Here is a 17,529-nt window from a genome sequence, read left to right on the forward strand (position 1 = left end):
TACTCTCGACCTTGGGTTTGCAAAGGTCCTCATCTGCTCTTGACTTTGTACTCACAGGATCGACAGCGGTCCGCAGCAGAATACTCCCCTCGGGAGAACACTGATCCTGTTTCCTTGGAGATACCTAAAAGATAGATGTATAGTTACATATATCAAGAGAGATGCAGACAGATGGGTCAAAACTGTATATGAATATTTAACTGCCTTGCATACTCACAGCTCTCGGAGGCCAGTGAGACGATCTAGCAGGCTGGTATCAAGGGAGGAGATGTGGTTCCTGGAAAGGTCTCTGCGGGAACAAACCGACATGTCCACATTTAAAATGCATGACAGGGCAAGATGATTGCAGGCACACAAAATCACACAATCATCTTCAGGCGACACCATTTATTTAACTGTGGGTGTGCATGTGCTGGGAAATTACATTTTAAAATTCCAAAGAGAAACATATAACAGTAGCTCCGTCTGTAGGGACTAACCGAAGGGTTGGCGGTTCAATTCCCAATCAGACTCAACAAATACAGAGTGTGGACTGGAAAGGTGCCACTTCTATAATGCATATACTGTACATGTATTCCAATGCATGTGTGTATTTGTGCTGTACTGTGTGTGTGTTAAACATATACGGTGTAGATATAACCCACTAAACACAGTGTATATATATGTATCTACACTGTGTATACAGAGTGGAAAACTCAATTTCCCCTATGGGATCAATAAAGGTTCATCTTTATCGAAGATAACATACACCCTAAATAAAATGTACAGTACAAATGCTGGAGGACACAATACTATGAACAAGGGGTGTATACCTGTACTGACGATAGCTTATAAAGCAATTTAATATTGATAGTTTTATAATGTACATGATTAAATAATCCAGCCCCTTTTAATAATTTATTAAGTTATTAATTAAACTACAAAATAAGTTCTTGTTGTGCAGTGATGGTTGGAGAATTCCTCTCCACTGCCAACACTATTTTGAGTTCAATTGTTTTGACAAAGAAGAAACAAAAAACACAATATGTAAAGTTAAAGTTGATATTTACTGATAGCATTAATACATATTTTATTTAATCTCTTGTTAATATTCTTATAGTAATTCATTTTGGCCACAATAATCATGTAGTGTAACTCAGAAACCATGACAGCCCTACAACAACAATGCAACCTGTTCTGTGTTTTTTTTTTATCACATATGTCACATATCACTATCCTTTTTTCTTAACTTAACTTAAAAAATACTTTTCTTTGATATTGCCAACCTTGAAGATTTTCAGTCCATATGTACTTTTAACTCATAAAGTAGCACGAACAGTATTTTCGAGCAAGTGGCAGAAAATAGTCCCCAGCCAAATACAAACTGGGGTCATGATGGTTGCTATTTTACCAAGTTGGAGGACTCCTAAAAGATTAATTAAAACATTATATTGTTCATCATCAAAGAAGCAGAGGCCAAGGCATCCAAACAACATTCCCCATTATGCAACACATACAGTATCAACAACTATGACGTACAACAAAGGGTTTTTGAAGCTGTATTGATAGTCCAAAACACTTCATTGATCACGAATCAAGAGTAATTTCACTGTCTGTTTACACCATCAAGATCCCAAAATAGTTCCAAAAGTTGTAAACCTCCAATGAAAATAATTTATATTGTCATAATAACGAGATTAGTGGGTTCCTTTGGCTACTTTGGTCTGTGAGTTACGGGGGATCACTTGAATTATTCAGTAGGAAATAAACCCCTGTGAGGCAGGATGTGAATGGAAGGCAGATAAGACGGCAAATGACAATGTAAATGTCACACGCCCACATAAAGCACTTCATTAACACACACAGTCTTTCCAACAATAGAAAAGGGAGTAAATGAAGATGAGCAGAACAGTGAGAACCAGCAGACGGTACTTCACATAGTAAGGAATATCTCAAATGTTCCGTATTCGTTTTAAAAACGCTGAAATATGTTTAATGAGAAAAAAGAATTAAGATGCAGGAGAGGCATACTAACAATTCCATTTCAGGACATTTATATGCATTTTTTAATTTCAAGTGTACATATTTTCTTCTACTAATGTTAATGGACATTTGATTTACTAAGTGTTATTTAAAAAAACAAACATGATAGTGATAGCCGAAACTGATATCAATAATGGATAGGTAAATGCTGATATACTGCTATTATTTGAGCCAAGAATCCTTGGTTATTGAAAAATTGGGACCAACCTTAGTATTGAGTGATTTTAAAGTTGGAATGCATACAGATCAAATTCTCCCTAATGGGGAGCTATGTAACATATCTTTGGCATTTCTGTATAATAATCCTGTGTTACTAATCGGTCAAACTATGAGGCAATGGCAATGCAGTAAATCTGCATTACATTTATACGGGCCAATATACTACAAGCCTGGCTGATTTATTGCTCCAGTGTGAACAAGATCAAGTATACATGCACATACTTTGCAGTGCAAGCACAAGGTCAAAAGTGTGTTCAGTACATAGAAAGTAAACACTACTGATCACCGAGTCAGTTCAGGAGTTGTGGAGACAAGGGGAGCAGAAGAAGAAGCAGGACGGAGTCAAGCTTAGTTAAGTGGCTTCGGTCTCCTGTGTGCCTTCGCAGGAAAGCCTCAGCTGCACTTTAGGACCAGACAAAAGTGAGAGAAGAAAGAACAAGGAGACAAGAAGCAAGAGGCGACAAGAAAGCACCAGCCTGGAGTGTGTTCAGCTAATTTCACAGCAACGATTAAAAATCAAAGTCTAAAACAGGAAAATGTGTTGAGTGTATGGGAATGTACGCCCCTTTCTCCTCGCTCTCTGTCTTTCTATGTGTGTGTGTGAACAGAGCAGGACGCCCATTCCCAAAAGGAAACATCTGTACATTCCAGACACGCTGTGTAAGAAAGATGGAGACAGAGAGGGAGAGAGAGGGAGAGAGATCTCCTCTGCTAAACCCATCAGCAGATGAAACAGGACAACATTGAGACGCGCCGCCCACAAGCTGATCATTCACACATTAGGCTGACACCTCGCAGTATGTGATGCTCTCTACCTTTAGGCAAGTTGTGTGTGTGTGCTTGTGTGTGTGTGTGTGTGTGTGTGTGTGTGTGTGTGTGTGTGTGTGTGTGTGTAAAACTATTATGCAATTTATGCAGAAAATATGAACTTGTGGGATTCGCTGCATACACAAAAGGAGATTAGGTAGAGGAAGTGTGTTTGTGTGTGTGTGTGTGTGTGTGTGTTTAACATGACCATATAATGTGACCTTCACAATGACTATTAGCAACAGGCTCCTGTTCTCTCAGCTACCTCTGGACACACATGGTTTTACTTACGCACACATACACACACGAACACACACACACACACACGAACGCACACACACACACACACACACACACACACACACACGAACGCACACACACACACACACACACACACACACACACACACACACACACACACACACACACACACACACACACACACACACACACACACACACACACACACACACACACACACACACAGCACACATATGGTTCTGTTTTACTAACGGTGTGGCCAATGATCTAACCACTCCTTATAAGGCCTGTCTGGTGCCACTTATTCTGAGCTGGAGGATAAGAACACACACACACACACACACACACACACACACACACACACACACACACACACACACACACACACACACACACACACACACACACACACACACACACACACACACACACACACACACACACACACACACACACACACACACACACACACACACACACACACACACACACACACACACACACACACACAAGGAGTGGGTATGAGCTCTGGAGAGGTACAAATCAATCTGAGGTGGGATGGAGGAAATGAAAAAGACAAAAGAAAGCCACTGAAGTAGATTGATATCTGCTGGACTTTCTTCTGCACACAACTGTGATGTAGGTCTGATGGTGGGACGGACCGGTATCTGCTGCATGGCGGTGGCCAAGTGGTCCCCGTAAGTGAAGGCCAGCGCTCCACTAACCCACTAAACACAGACTGCTCTGCGGTCGCTTTCATCCCCCTCAGCATGCCTGCCTGATTCCTCCCTCCCTCCCCCAGTCACTTCTCACAATTTCTTTCTCCCTTTATTTCCCTCCCTCTGCTGCTTTGTTTATGTTCAAATGTTGGGCAGACAGTCTGACGGGAGGGAATGCTGGACGAAATGAGATGGAGTTGGAGAGGGAGAAGGCAGGTGGTAAAGGTAAGCAGACGATGAAGTGGGAGACTAGCAGTGATGCCAGGTATGGAGAACAATCGCCCCTACTGTGAGCTGCGTGTCCCTTGGGCGCCTGTCTTACTGCCTCCACTCTGCTTAATGTGAGAGCTGCCAGCATGGGTCACAACAAGTAAGGGCCTACTTTCCCGATACTGCACGAAGAGAGGGAGCATGAAATCAGGAGAACGAGGAGTCTGGGATGTTAAATGAACAGGTTTAGTCTAAAAAAACGTTTTGCTTCTTGGACTCTGACTGGGTCGCAAACACTCTACTCTTTAGAACATTCTGTCCATTTTTCCAGCTGCTGCTGCCTGGGTCGTCGGGTGTCCAGCTGGCAAGTGAAGGGCAGCTGTGTGCAGCGGTTTAACACACTCACTCGAAGTAAAGCGCACACAGACACACACACACACACACACACACACACACACACACACACACACACACACACACACACACACACACACACACACACACACACACACACACACACACACACACACACACACACACACACACACACACACACACACACACACACACACGCTTACATGCTGTCAATGAATGCAGGAAAAACAGAACTGCTGTAACTAGTGTTGTCACGATACCAACATTTTGGTTTCGATACCGATACCAAGTCAAGAATTGCGATTCCGATTCTTTTTCGATACTTTTCTTAAAAAAAGGGAAACACGGAATATCGGCTTTAAAGTTAGGAATAACAGATGATTTTAGCAGTCAGAACAACTAAAGCAGCAGTGTTACTAAGAACAGAAACGCCAAAGAGTCACATCTAATATAAATATATATAAAAGCATTTATTTTAATTGTGTAGCAGTGAGTTTATAATTTTGGCAGCACTGTTGAGCATTTTGAAAATGTATTTTCATGCCTCTGTGCAAGGCTTAGTCTTTCTATCTGTATAGCCCGTGGTGTAAAGTAACTAAGTTCATAAACTCAAGTACTACTTGGGTACAATTTTGAGATACTTGTACTTTATTTAAGTATTTCAATGTTTCTTTTGCTACTTTGTACTTCTAGTCCACTACGGTTCAGAGGTACATGGTGTACTTTTCCTCCACTACATATATTTAATACCTTTAGTTACTTCACAGATGTGGAGGAATGATGTGAAATATAACCAAGTGTTAAATCAGACTTTAGTTCCACCTGGAGTAAATCCACCAGCTGCCCTGCAGTCTACAAAGTACTTCAGACTAGCTGCACCTTCACCAGCTTTGAGAACACTTTCATGATCAATCATTATAAAACACATCATATATATTATTCTGAAATGGACCAATCTGCACAATGACTACTTTTACTGTCGCTACTTTAATACTTTTACTTGAGGAACATTTTGAATGCAGTACTTTTACTGTAACAGAGTATTCCTACACTCTGGTGCTTCTAGTACAAGACCTGAGCACTTCTACTTTTACTGTCGCTACTTTAACTATATGTTGATGATAATAATTTTGTACTTTTATTTGAGGAACATTTTGATTGCAGGATTGTTCCTACATTCTGGTACTTCTACTTTAACTCAAGTACAAGACCTGGGTACTTCTACTTTTACTCAAGTACAAGATATATACTTATACCACCTCCGTTTATAGCCTATGAAAAAAACTAATAGAAAACGAAGGCTAAAGCTAACGTTAGCAGATAGTGATGCTAGTTTGCTAGTTAAGTTTGCTCAACGATAATATTGCGACAGAAACACTTTTTAGTGGACATCACGCTCTGCTGCTCCGACAGGGAGCTCTGCTCTGAACACCTGAACGGCCCGTTCACAGACTTCTGGCGTCTTTTTTGTCAACAAGCCGAGGCGCAGCGGCAGTTGCACTCCCACTTGCAGCCATGCTTCTCGTTTTCTCACATGCTCTGGCAGCTAGCGCGTGGCCGCGTGCACGAGAGAGGGGAGGGACTTAGAACGTGCTTGAGAGGAGCGGGACTGCAGGCACGGCTGCAGTGCAGGGAGTGGAAGCAGAGCGCTGAACACACACACACGGAGTACTTTTCCCCGTCATTCTTAAAGTACCGATACTAATGAAACGGAGGAATCGTACCGTTTTTAACGGCAGGGTATCGCGGTACCTTTCAAGTATCGGTACACCGTGCAACACTAGCTGTAACACTGTCTCGAGCTCATTGCTCACTCTTTTTCTGGTAAATGAAACTGAGTGAGTCCAACATTTCTTGAAGTCATAAAATGTGTGCTTGAAACAGAAATGGGGCTCCGGCCGCAGTGTTTCTGGTTTGTGACAACGACAGAAAGAAAAAAAAGTAACTAGTTATTATTTTCAACTCAGTATAACAAACTCAGTATTGACATTAACTGCAAAAACCCATAACTCAAAATCAAATACAAAAGTCTAGTTTGAAATTCCCTTCTTTTTTGTGGCAATGGCAGAAATTTGAAAACATCTACTAATATTGTGTTTTTCCGACACTACTTTAGACCCCCTTCCCCCGCTGCAGTTTAACACACTGTCTAATGTGTCACCAAAGAAATGCAAGCACCTGTCATCTGCAGCGATTTCTCTCTCATCAATATCAAAACAAACGCTCATTGGAACATAAGTCAGAAACAAAAATGGGAAGTGATTGATTAAAGTAACATTCATATATTTCTCTTTCATTACGATTTTTAAATACAGCTACGTAAAAATCACATTTACAAAAAATGGATTGCAATGTTAGAGTCACGATGGATATTGGCTTCTTTTGGTCCCTCACTTTACTCTAAATATTCATATGTACACCTGGTTTCTGTCTTGTATGAGCTGAAATTATGCACAAGTTTATTAAATTCCAGTCATGACATATGCTCTGTTTTTCATTATTTATTAACCTGACCGCCAGTCGGTTTGAATTCTAATAATTTGATTGTAAACTGTGGCTTGAAACTGCATTTGAACTTCGGCCGGATGTATGCATGGCATATTGGAAGATATGGGCTTATTAAAGATTGTTCGCAATTATAATTCCTTTAAGCCCTGAGCCTGTCTTTCAGGTCTCAGGCTAGAAAATGACATTCCCAGAACAAATTACCATAACTTCACTTCTAAAATGGGTAAATTAATACTCTATTTTCTCAAAGCAAGGTTACATCTGTGAGTTCGATGTAGAAGTGTCAGAATCAATATAGATTTTTTTTTAATTTTAAAGTAAATTTAGATTGAACACAGTAAAAACATGTAAATTATTGTGTCCGTCCAAACAAAACCCTTACTTATAGTGAAAACCACCCTTGAATGATGGGATAGTAGACTAAAAGCTTTAGGAATCCAAACTATAACATATAATAAGTACCCTGTATCAAGATTGATGCAAAACAAGTGAAATCTGACCTTTTTAGAGGGATTTAGAAAAAGAAACAACCACTTCTGGGGTCATTTGGGTGCATTTTTCATATCTATGGCCCCCCTCGGTCGATCTTGATGATTGACACCTCTTTTTAACCTTTAGAGCCAATAGATAGAATCGAGGGGAAGTTCCTAAAATCCATCCAAACATTACCCATTGGTGAATGAGTGATGCGTAGCCAGAATGCCCCAAACCGGAAGCTGTCATACACTCTCGTAGCTATCGTAGCAGCTAATATGAAATCTCTGTTATTGACATAATAATTGAATGATGGATTATCAGTAATCATTCAAAGTGACACAGACACATTGGATTAACCTATTGATTAGCCTTCAGCAGAGTTTTTATCGTTGTGCCATTGAACACAACTTTTGATCAGAACGACAGCTAAGGTAAGACAATAATAATAATTAATAATTCCTTACATTTATTATAGCGCTTTTCCAGATGCTCAAAGCGCTTTACAAATACACATTAATTACACATATCATACATGCAATGGTCACCACTGTGGGCAATACCCACAGGACCAAGTTCAGGTGAAGTGTCTTGCCCAAGGACACACCGGCTTTACAGACGCAGCAGCGGCGGGTTTCACCCCTTGATCTGATGATCATTGCACAGCGCACTGCGCCACACCGTCCATCTTCACGCCTCGAGGTCATCGAGGCGCATTTACAAGTATACATTGGTATCATACATGTACTGTGGACAATACCCACAGGAGCAAATCCGGGTGAAGTGTCTTGCCCAAGGACACAACGGCCTGACGCAGTGGCGGCGGGAGCGGGTTTCGAACTGGAGTTCCCCAGCACCCCCCTTGATCTGATGATCAGATGCACAGACCACTGCGCCACCGTCCCGTTAAATGTCCTGTTTTTGCTCCGTAAAGCTCTGTGTTGTGATGTCTGTATTTGCTTGCCCTGTCACGAGTTCAGATCGCTCAGTGATGATACTTATACCCCTAGAATCTGTGGATCCTCAGCTTGCTAATCGATATCTTGTTTGTGCAGATCCGATATATAATAAGGGTATTTATACCTAGAGTTCAGTGCTAAGTATGTTAGCATTTTTTCGCTCAGGGCTCATTTAAACACTTCTTGGGAGACTTGTGTTTTGTTTCGGTAAAAAATGGTTCGTATCGTCGGTTAGCTGAGTTTCTTCCCGTTAAGTGAGTATGATACATTAATAGGTTTGTAAATATTAAGAAGCCCTGAGACACAGTTTTGTGAAAAGAAAACACAGCAGCCCCCGGTACCGGGGGCTCTCTGGCTTAAGTCTAATCTTGTGTGATCACATTAATAAAAGGCTGTTTCAAATAAGGGATTTCTTTGTCCTTTGACTTCAGAGGATGGCGTCATCAGAAGAAAGAATATGAAATGTTAAGTAGTTTCTTTTTAGTAGTGGCAGTCAATATGTTCCACTTAAATGCAGCACATTCATGTGCACATTTTAATAATGGGGACAAATTGAAATGCAAATGAGTCTTTCTATCAACTTATGCTGTGCTTCCAAGAAGTGAGGAATATAATACCTGATTTAGAACACATTCAGCATACGTTATTTAAATAATGTGTATGCACTAGAAGACTTTGATGTTGGAGGTTGGAAACTGGGAAATGTTGAACTCTGATTGACTGCAACTTCACGAATGGCACAGAAATCTTTTGAGCTAATGCTAATATCAGCAGGCCAACAGGGTCACTATAATACTAACATTTGGATTCTATCCATTAAGCTGCACCCAACTAGTCGACTAAACGTAAGTCGGCGAAAAAAAATCTTTGTCGACTAATTTCTCATTAGTCTATTAGTAGAAGGAAATAAAAAAGGTAAAAAACTGTGCGCTGCGTGTGCTTTGACGCGTCAGCTGGAAGAAATCCTCACACTTCATCTAGATCTGTGCCAAGTCATTAAGATAATTCATTAGGAGTTTAAACCCTGCAGGCAAATAGTCGCCTGCACATCCCCGCCATCGGAGCGCAGCTTTCTGAACGCCGGTCATAACAAAACACGGAGCTTAATCATCCCGACAACGTGTGTTTCTTTCTCATAATTGGAGGAAAACAGCAGCAGTCAGGCAGCAGCCTAGCATCGCATCAACATATAGAACTATAATATATAATCATTCTGACGCCATTTTTAGATATGAATTATAGAAACTAGAACTTAATGTTCAGTGTGTGTCCTCCCTGCTTGTTCACACACACACACACACACACACACACACACACACACATTAAGAACTCTTACCGGAGCTTCTGCTGTTAATACCGCTGACGGGCAGACCTCTCCGTCCTTGAGTTGCACTTTGACTCTCATGCGCTTTCTACGTGTAACATTGAATTTATATTTCAATGGTTCATTATTACAGTGTTGTTTTATATTCTATGTGAAGCACAGTGTAGCCTACCATGCTGTTATAATAAAGTTCTTTATCAGCCTTTGAAACTGAAACTATTTTGGGAGAAGACATTTATAAATATATTATATACATCATATACGTGCAACGATTAGTCGACTAATCGCCTGAATTGAAGACAATTGGTCGACTAGAAAACATTTTTGTGGAGGGCAGCCCTAGTATCCATCTACTGTATGTTTACCATGGCTGTGTGCAAAATCACTTCCTCTTTCCGTCATTCATTACTCTATTAAAAAACACTTAATAATTCACCCTGTTAGTGATTAGTTTATCTAATTATAAGTCGCTTTGGATAAAAGCGTCTAACAAGTGACATGTAAAGTCATTTTGATCTTTTATGAATCGGCCACATTTTGCAATAGCACTTGTTTCCACATCTTTAAAATTTGAATTATTGGATTGTGGGATTGTTTTGTTCCATTTTCAAATTTTTGAAGGCAGTATTTCTTCAGAAATGTTCTCATATATTTGTTAAACAAGATTACAAGAAATGACGTAACCATGTTAGTTTTTGCTATTGACATTCACAAAGCATGTTTTGAGCAAACATTTCAAATGTATTAAAAAAAGCCAACAACTAAAAGTATTTTCAGGATGTTTGTATGAATGACACATTCATACAAACATCCTGAAAAGGTCTTCTCCATCTACTGAAACCTGCATACATGCTTTATGGAAATAAGACTTTGCAAATTGTCATATTTTAACATTTCAGATAGATTAAACATCTGTAATCTTGCAGGCACTGCTGTGTACACTGACATAAATAGTAAATACATGTATGCTTATTTCCATTCTTTCTCCACAACGTTTTGCATGGCAGCTGCACTGAAGTACAATTTATTCTATGTTTGTAAAAAGAGGGAAAGCTCCACATAAACTGATTCAACAAGTGGAACAGCAAGAGCAGCGTGCACAATAATGAAGCATGTCAGCAATTAAATAAGACGGCAACATCCTCGAGTCTAGCGTATCATTAGCCGCCTTGACAGCTCAGAGGAAAAATGTCAGATGAAAATGAATAATTTGTCTCGGACCTTCAAACTGTGAGTCTGTGCCACTCCTCCCTATGAACTCTGACCACAGTGCTATTTCTGGTTGTTATGAATCAAATCAGGGGATGCTTTTGCCGTATTTCCACATGCTCATGATGTTTCAGTTGCAATAATCGTTAAGCTGTGACAAGGTCACAACATAAAATTCCTTCAATTGAAAAGGAAATTGCAAAAATGAACTTTTATTGTCAATCGAATGCTTTGTGGACATTAAATGAAAACTGAACACCATGCAGGCGGTCTGTTATTCTGAGATATGTTTATGCCTGTCACTCTCTGCGCCCAGTGTGAGCAGAATACAAACAAATACTGTGTTTCTGAACACACTACACACAAACGCGCACTGACAGTCACTCTGGCCTAGTGTTGCACGGTGTACCGATACTTGAAAGGTACCGCGATACCCTGCCGTTAAAAACGGTACGATTCCTCCGTTTCATTAGTATCGGTACTTTAAGAATGACGGGGAAAAGTACTCCCATGAAAAAGCGCCGTTTTAATAAGAGCCGTGTGTGTTCAGCGCTCTGCTTCCACTCCCTGCACTGCAGCGGTGCCTGCAGTCCCGCTCCTCTCAAGCACGTTCTAAGTCCCTCCCCTCTCTCGTGCACGCGGCCACGTGCTAGCTGCCAGAGCATGTGAGAAAACGAGAAGCATGGCTGCAAGTGGGAGTGCAACTGCCGCTGCGCCTCGGCTTGTTGACAAAAAAGACGCCAGAAGTCTGTGAACGGGCCGTTCAGGTGTTCAGAGCAGAGCTCCCTGTCGGAGCGGCAGAGCGTGATGTGCACTGAAACGTTTTTCTGTCGCAATATTATCGTTGAGCAAACTTAACTAGCAAACTAGCATCACTATCTGCTAACGTTAGCTTTAGCCTTCGTTTTCTATTCGTTTTTTTTCATAGGCTATAAACGGAGGTGGTATAAGTATATATCTTGTACTTGAGTAAAAGTAGAAGTACCCGGGTCTTGTACTTGAGTTAAAGTAGAAGTACCTGAATGTAGGAACAATCCTGAAATCAAAATGTTCCTCAAATAAAAGTACAAAATTATTATCATCAACATATAGTTAAAGTAGCGACAGTAAAAGTAGAAGTACTCAGGTCTTGTACTAGAAGCACCAGAGTGTAGAATTCTCTGTTACAGTAAAAGTACTGCATTCAAAATGTTCCTCAAGTAAAAGTATTAAAGTAGCGACAGTAAAAGTAGTCATTGTGCAGATTGGTCCATTTCAGAATAATATATATGATGTGTTTTATAATGATTGATCATGAGTGTTCTTAAAGGTGCAGCTAGTTTGAATCTTGTGGATTCACTCCAGGTGGAACTAAAGTCTGATTTAACACTTGATTATATTTCACATCATTCATCCAGATCTGTGAAGTAACTAAAGGGATTAATACATGTAGTGGAGTAAAAGTACACCATGTACCTCTGAACTGTAGTGGATTAGAAGAACAAAGTAGCAAAAGAAACATTGAAATACTTAAATAAAGTACAAGTATCTCAAAATTGTACCCAAGTACTACTTGAGTTTATGAACTTGGTTACTTTACACCAGTGGCTATACAGATAGAAAGACTAAGCCTTGCACAGAGGCATGAAAATACATTTTCAAAATGCTCAACAGTGCTGCCAAAATGTTAAACTCACTGCTACACAATTAAAATAAATGCTTTTATATATATATTTATATTAGATGTGACTCTTTGGTGTTTCTGTTCTTAGTAACACTGCTGCTTTAGTTGTTCTGACTGCTAAAATCATCTGTTATTCCTAACTTTAAAGCCGATATTCCGTGTTTCCCTTTTTTTAAGAAAAGTATCGAAAAAGAATCGGAATCGCAATTCTTGACTTGGTATCGGTATCGAAACCAAAATGTTGGTATCGTGACAACACTACTCTGGCCTTAGGTTTTCATATCTAAGGAAGGGAACAAAATCCAATCATTACTCTCCACTTCTTCCTGCAGGTGAAGCGGGAGACAACAAGGTCAAGTGCTTTATGAGCTGAAGCGAAATCCAAATGATTCCTCTGCTGCGGTGAACACCTGTCATAGTGTGATTTCTATTCCCTCCGTGGCACAACCCAAGCCAAAGGAGAATTAGGTGGAAAACATATAATGACTTTTATGTCATTGAGCAATATGAATCTCTTATGTAGGTATTTTATTATTACCATAACGCCTAAAATACATGCATTAGTTGAATTGAGCACAGTCAAATGAAGCAGCCGTAATGAATTACTTTAAAGGGGCATTAATATGCTTTTTTGGGGTTTCCCTTTCCTGTAGTCTGTTGGTTTTTGTGCACGTAAATGATCTACTAAGGCTAAAATCCCAAAGTTCCCTCCAGAGGGAGTTTCTCTCCGACCCACACACAGCCTGAAACGCCTCCATTGGACTTTCTTTAATTCTGTAACATAGTGACATCACAAAGTAAGGCATCTATTGGCTAAAGTGCACCAATACCCACATTGTACATGATGGGTTAAGGTGCGGCTCATCTCTAAGCAGTTGACCAAACTGTTGTAACAACATCCATAACATTCATCTGCTACTTAGTAATTATGTATCTATTTATAATATATCATTCCAATAGCTTGCATATAGACTCTTATTTCACTACTTCACTTTTTTTAAACTATTTTTCTTTTTGTATTTACTTTTTAATATTTACTTGCACTATATTTTTCTGTTTTTCTGTATTATTGTGTTGCACTGTTGGAGAAGCCAGTGACCTAAGATTGTCATCGACATAACTACTCTGTAGCTATGTTCGTATGACAAATAAAGAACCTTGAACCTTGAGACTGGGCTCTGGTTTCAGACAGAGGGTGAAAAGAGGTGCTGCAGCACAGGCAGTATGAGAGAAATAAAGACCTTTTTGAACATTAAAGCATGAGAACATGTCACAGTAGAGGCACACCATACAGTACAAATCTGAACCTGAAAATTAGCATCAAAGGGCCCCTTTAATTAGGAAATCATAGTTTTGAGGGCATTTACGCATTTATTGAGTCAGATTTGCTCACCTTTTTACCCAAAAACAACAACATACATGGTTTTGAACTTTACTCTTGTCTCTCTGCTGTATTTATTCTCTGTTGCATAGAAAGACTCTTACAGTACATACAGCAGCAACACAATTAACATGCCTAAAGAAACTTGGTAATGCAATGGCCTTCATCTTATTGTATACAGTAAAGAATGCTATGTTTAGTGTATTTTTCTACATGTGCGCTATTTATATCTTTCCACCATAAGTGCCAGTATTTTCTTGAAGTGACACTCCACCCAGAAGCAATCTATTTAGAGTCAAACACTCAACCTTGTGACGACAATTGTAAACAGTTTCTTTTCAGCTTGCATTTTCTCACTTTCAAAGGATTCTAATGAAGCTCTGCGTACGTTAAATCAGGAAGACTGCAATTACTTTTATTCATTCTCCTTTATTTCCTTCTCCACACTCTTCCAACAGCCTCTAATTAGCTTTTACCTCCAAAGCCAATTGTTGTGATGCTGTCAAAGTCTACCTATGGCTGCAACTCCCCTCTTAAGCACTGGGGCCCCCACTGTTTTTTTTTTACCATGTTCAATCTGAATTTTCTTTAAAATAAAAAACATCTATATTGATTCTGACTTTTCTACATCCAACTCACAGGTTTATCATTACTTTGAGAACAAAGATTATTAATTTAACCCTTTTAGAAGGGAAGATATGGTCATTTGTTCTGGGAATGTCAATTTCGAGCCTGAGACCTGAAAAACAGGCTCAGGGTTGAACAGGTTAAAGATATATAATAAAACGATGGTTTTATCACCAAACTATACACAATTCAATCACCTTGTGCACGGATCAATGAATGTTGACGATGAAAGCAAAAGAAAACATCAACAGTGCGGCACTATTACATTACATGTTAGACGCTTTTTATCCAAAGCGACTTACATACTGTGAGCAATCCCCACAGGAGCAATTTGGGGTGAAGTGTCTTGCCCAGGGACACAACGACATGCTGACTGCAGTGGGGTTTGAACCTGTGACCCCCTGATCCGAACACATACACACAACCCACTGCGCCACACACCTCCCTATTACACCTGTATGTACCTTTTAAAACCATATAACGTCACTGAATGCACTGACACAGAATTAATGCTAGCTTTGAGACACAGCTGCTGTTTTTTGGCAATGGGCAAACTACAAAGTGTGTTACAGACAGTCCACACCAAATGTTTTAAATGGAGAGTTATTTCAAAGGAAAGTGTATTTTTTCAGTTTAAGATCAGCTATGCTATCTATTACATTTCAGTTGATGAGTAATATAATTTATTTCGCTGAACATTTCATGTGCTAATCTAAGCGTCAATTACTCAGTGTTAAACCTTGTTTAAAAATAACTCCTACATGATGTGTAATGTAATTTCATAAGAGAACGGATGTGGAAACCATAAACTCAAAGAAAGAAATACTCTGATGTTTTCAGTTTCTGGCACAAAACAACTGTTACCCAGTGAGTTTCCAGTCTGTATATCTGTTTATTTTTCAGGGTTTTCGTCTGTCAACACATCTGGCAGAGCTTCAGCGGGAAGATTTACAGCCAACTATGTGAATGATGCCCAGATGTGCACAAGAGGGTTTATGACAAAGCAGCTTATTTTGTACCATCAAATGTTATGAAAGGTTTGAGGAAGAGGGAAGTGTTTCCATGCCACAAACTTACAAAGAATTAAGAAAAGGACCAAGACAAACACAAACACACCCAGGACTTCTTGCGAAAAGAGTTCCTTCTTCAGTCTACCGTGTAACAACCACCCTCACAGCTTGAATTAGTTAATAATGAACCAAGACATTTCTGTTACCAGCAGTTAAATATGATTTAGTTCATGGACACACACACACACACACACACACACACACACACACACACACACACACACACACACACACACACACACACACACACACACACACACACACACACACACACACACACACACACACACACACACACACACACACACACAGACAGAGGTGGAAAGCATGGGAGCCGCCTCGTCTTCTTCTTCACTCCCTGTATCTTCCCCTCGGAATGTCTGTGCTTCTGCGGGTGATGTCATTGGTTACAATTGCCATGGTAACACAACAAATTCTTCCTCACATATGGCCACTAGATTAAATCTTTCCTTTCCCACTTCATTAAAGCAGGTATGTGTATATCTGGTGTTTAGATGGTTATATGGATGATAGAAGCAGAGATAGAAAACCCACAGAAAAGTGGGGGAATTTGAGATTGAGTGTTGTCTCTTTGACAGCTGCGAAGCCTCAGGACTGCGAAAGCCAAAGTTGCTCCCTGTAACTAGACTTGTCTCAAAATAGGATCTCCACCCCTGAAGTGTGTCTTTGTGCATCTCAGTGCCATGGGGATGCCACACAACCCTCCTGACCAGGGAAAGGGTACACTTAACAAACACATTTTTTTTGTTAAGAAACCAGATAAGACTCTCCCTACATACAGTACTTCTAAACTCATCTGTAAACAGTGCAACTGCTTTTTCCACTCCCGACCATCGAATGGAAACAAAATGTATGTAGAAACAGCATACAACACAAGACATGGGGAAATATTGACCAACTTCAAAGTGGTGTACACATTTCTTTATAGCCCTTCCAACAGCATGGCTACAGCAACTTCCAAACAAAAATCCCAGGTTAATTGGTAACATTAACAAGGGCATATCAAATAATAGTGTGCTAACAAGCCAGTGTTAGCATGGTACACACTAAAGTGCTAGTATGTTAAGATGCTGTACAGGTTAAATGAAGTGGCCAGAAACATCAACTGGTGGCAACCAATGCTAGCATTAAAAAAGTAACATACTGCTAGCACATATAAGCTGCATCCAATGCAACGTCCGAGCAGTGTTAGGCATGTCAGTATGCTAACATCGACACTGTTACGATGTTATTATGACTGTTACTGTTATGAGGCCCAACTAACATTAGCATTGAAATGGTGATGCTAAGATGCTAAGTTGCTAACATATCATCAAAGATCCCAGGATCCCGTTATTTTTGTTCTGGAGGGTCAGGTTTTTGGGTTCATGCGCCACTGGTCAACTTTCATGGGAATGAACAGTGGCCCATCTCTAACACTGTTTCCAGTTCTCACATGCTATTCTTCCCATGCTAATTCTAAGCTTGTTAGCACTAACATTCAAATTAAAGCACATCTGCAGTAACTTAATGTACAGCAAGACTGTTGGCAGACTCAAGACAGCTTAAGCCAAACAAATATAGCACATCTTTTGTTCAGTGAACTCAAGACTTCCTCCTACATGTTTTTTTACCAGATATTGCAAAGAATGTGTGGATGTCTCGTTGCCCTTATGTTTGTATGTTCTTCTCAGCTTGTAC

General features: G+C 39.9%; 1 protein-coding gene across 1 annotated transcript in view; it reads right to left on the minus strand.

The window, feature by feature from the left end:
* Positions 1 to 17,529, minus strand: part of pkd1a (polycystic kidney disease 1a) — an 82,896-nt gene that overhangs the window by 59,972 nt on the left and 5,395 nt on the right. Inside the window, 2 exon segments of the mRNA XM_034102530.1 lie at positions 56 to 124; positions 218 to 289. Coding sequence (XP_033958421.1) covers positions 56 to 124; positions 218 to 289 — 141 coding nt within the window.

This window comes from Pseudochaenichthys georgianus, chromosome 1 (assembly GCF_902827115.2).
Source record: "Pseudochaenichthys georgianus chromosome 1, fPseGeo1.2, whole genome shotgun sequence".
Taxonomy (NCBI): Eukaryota; Metazoa; Chordata; class Actinopteri; order Perciformes; family Channichthyidae; genus Pseudochaenichthys; species Pseudochaenichthys georgianus.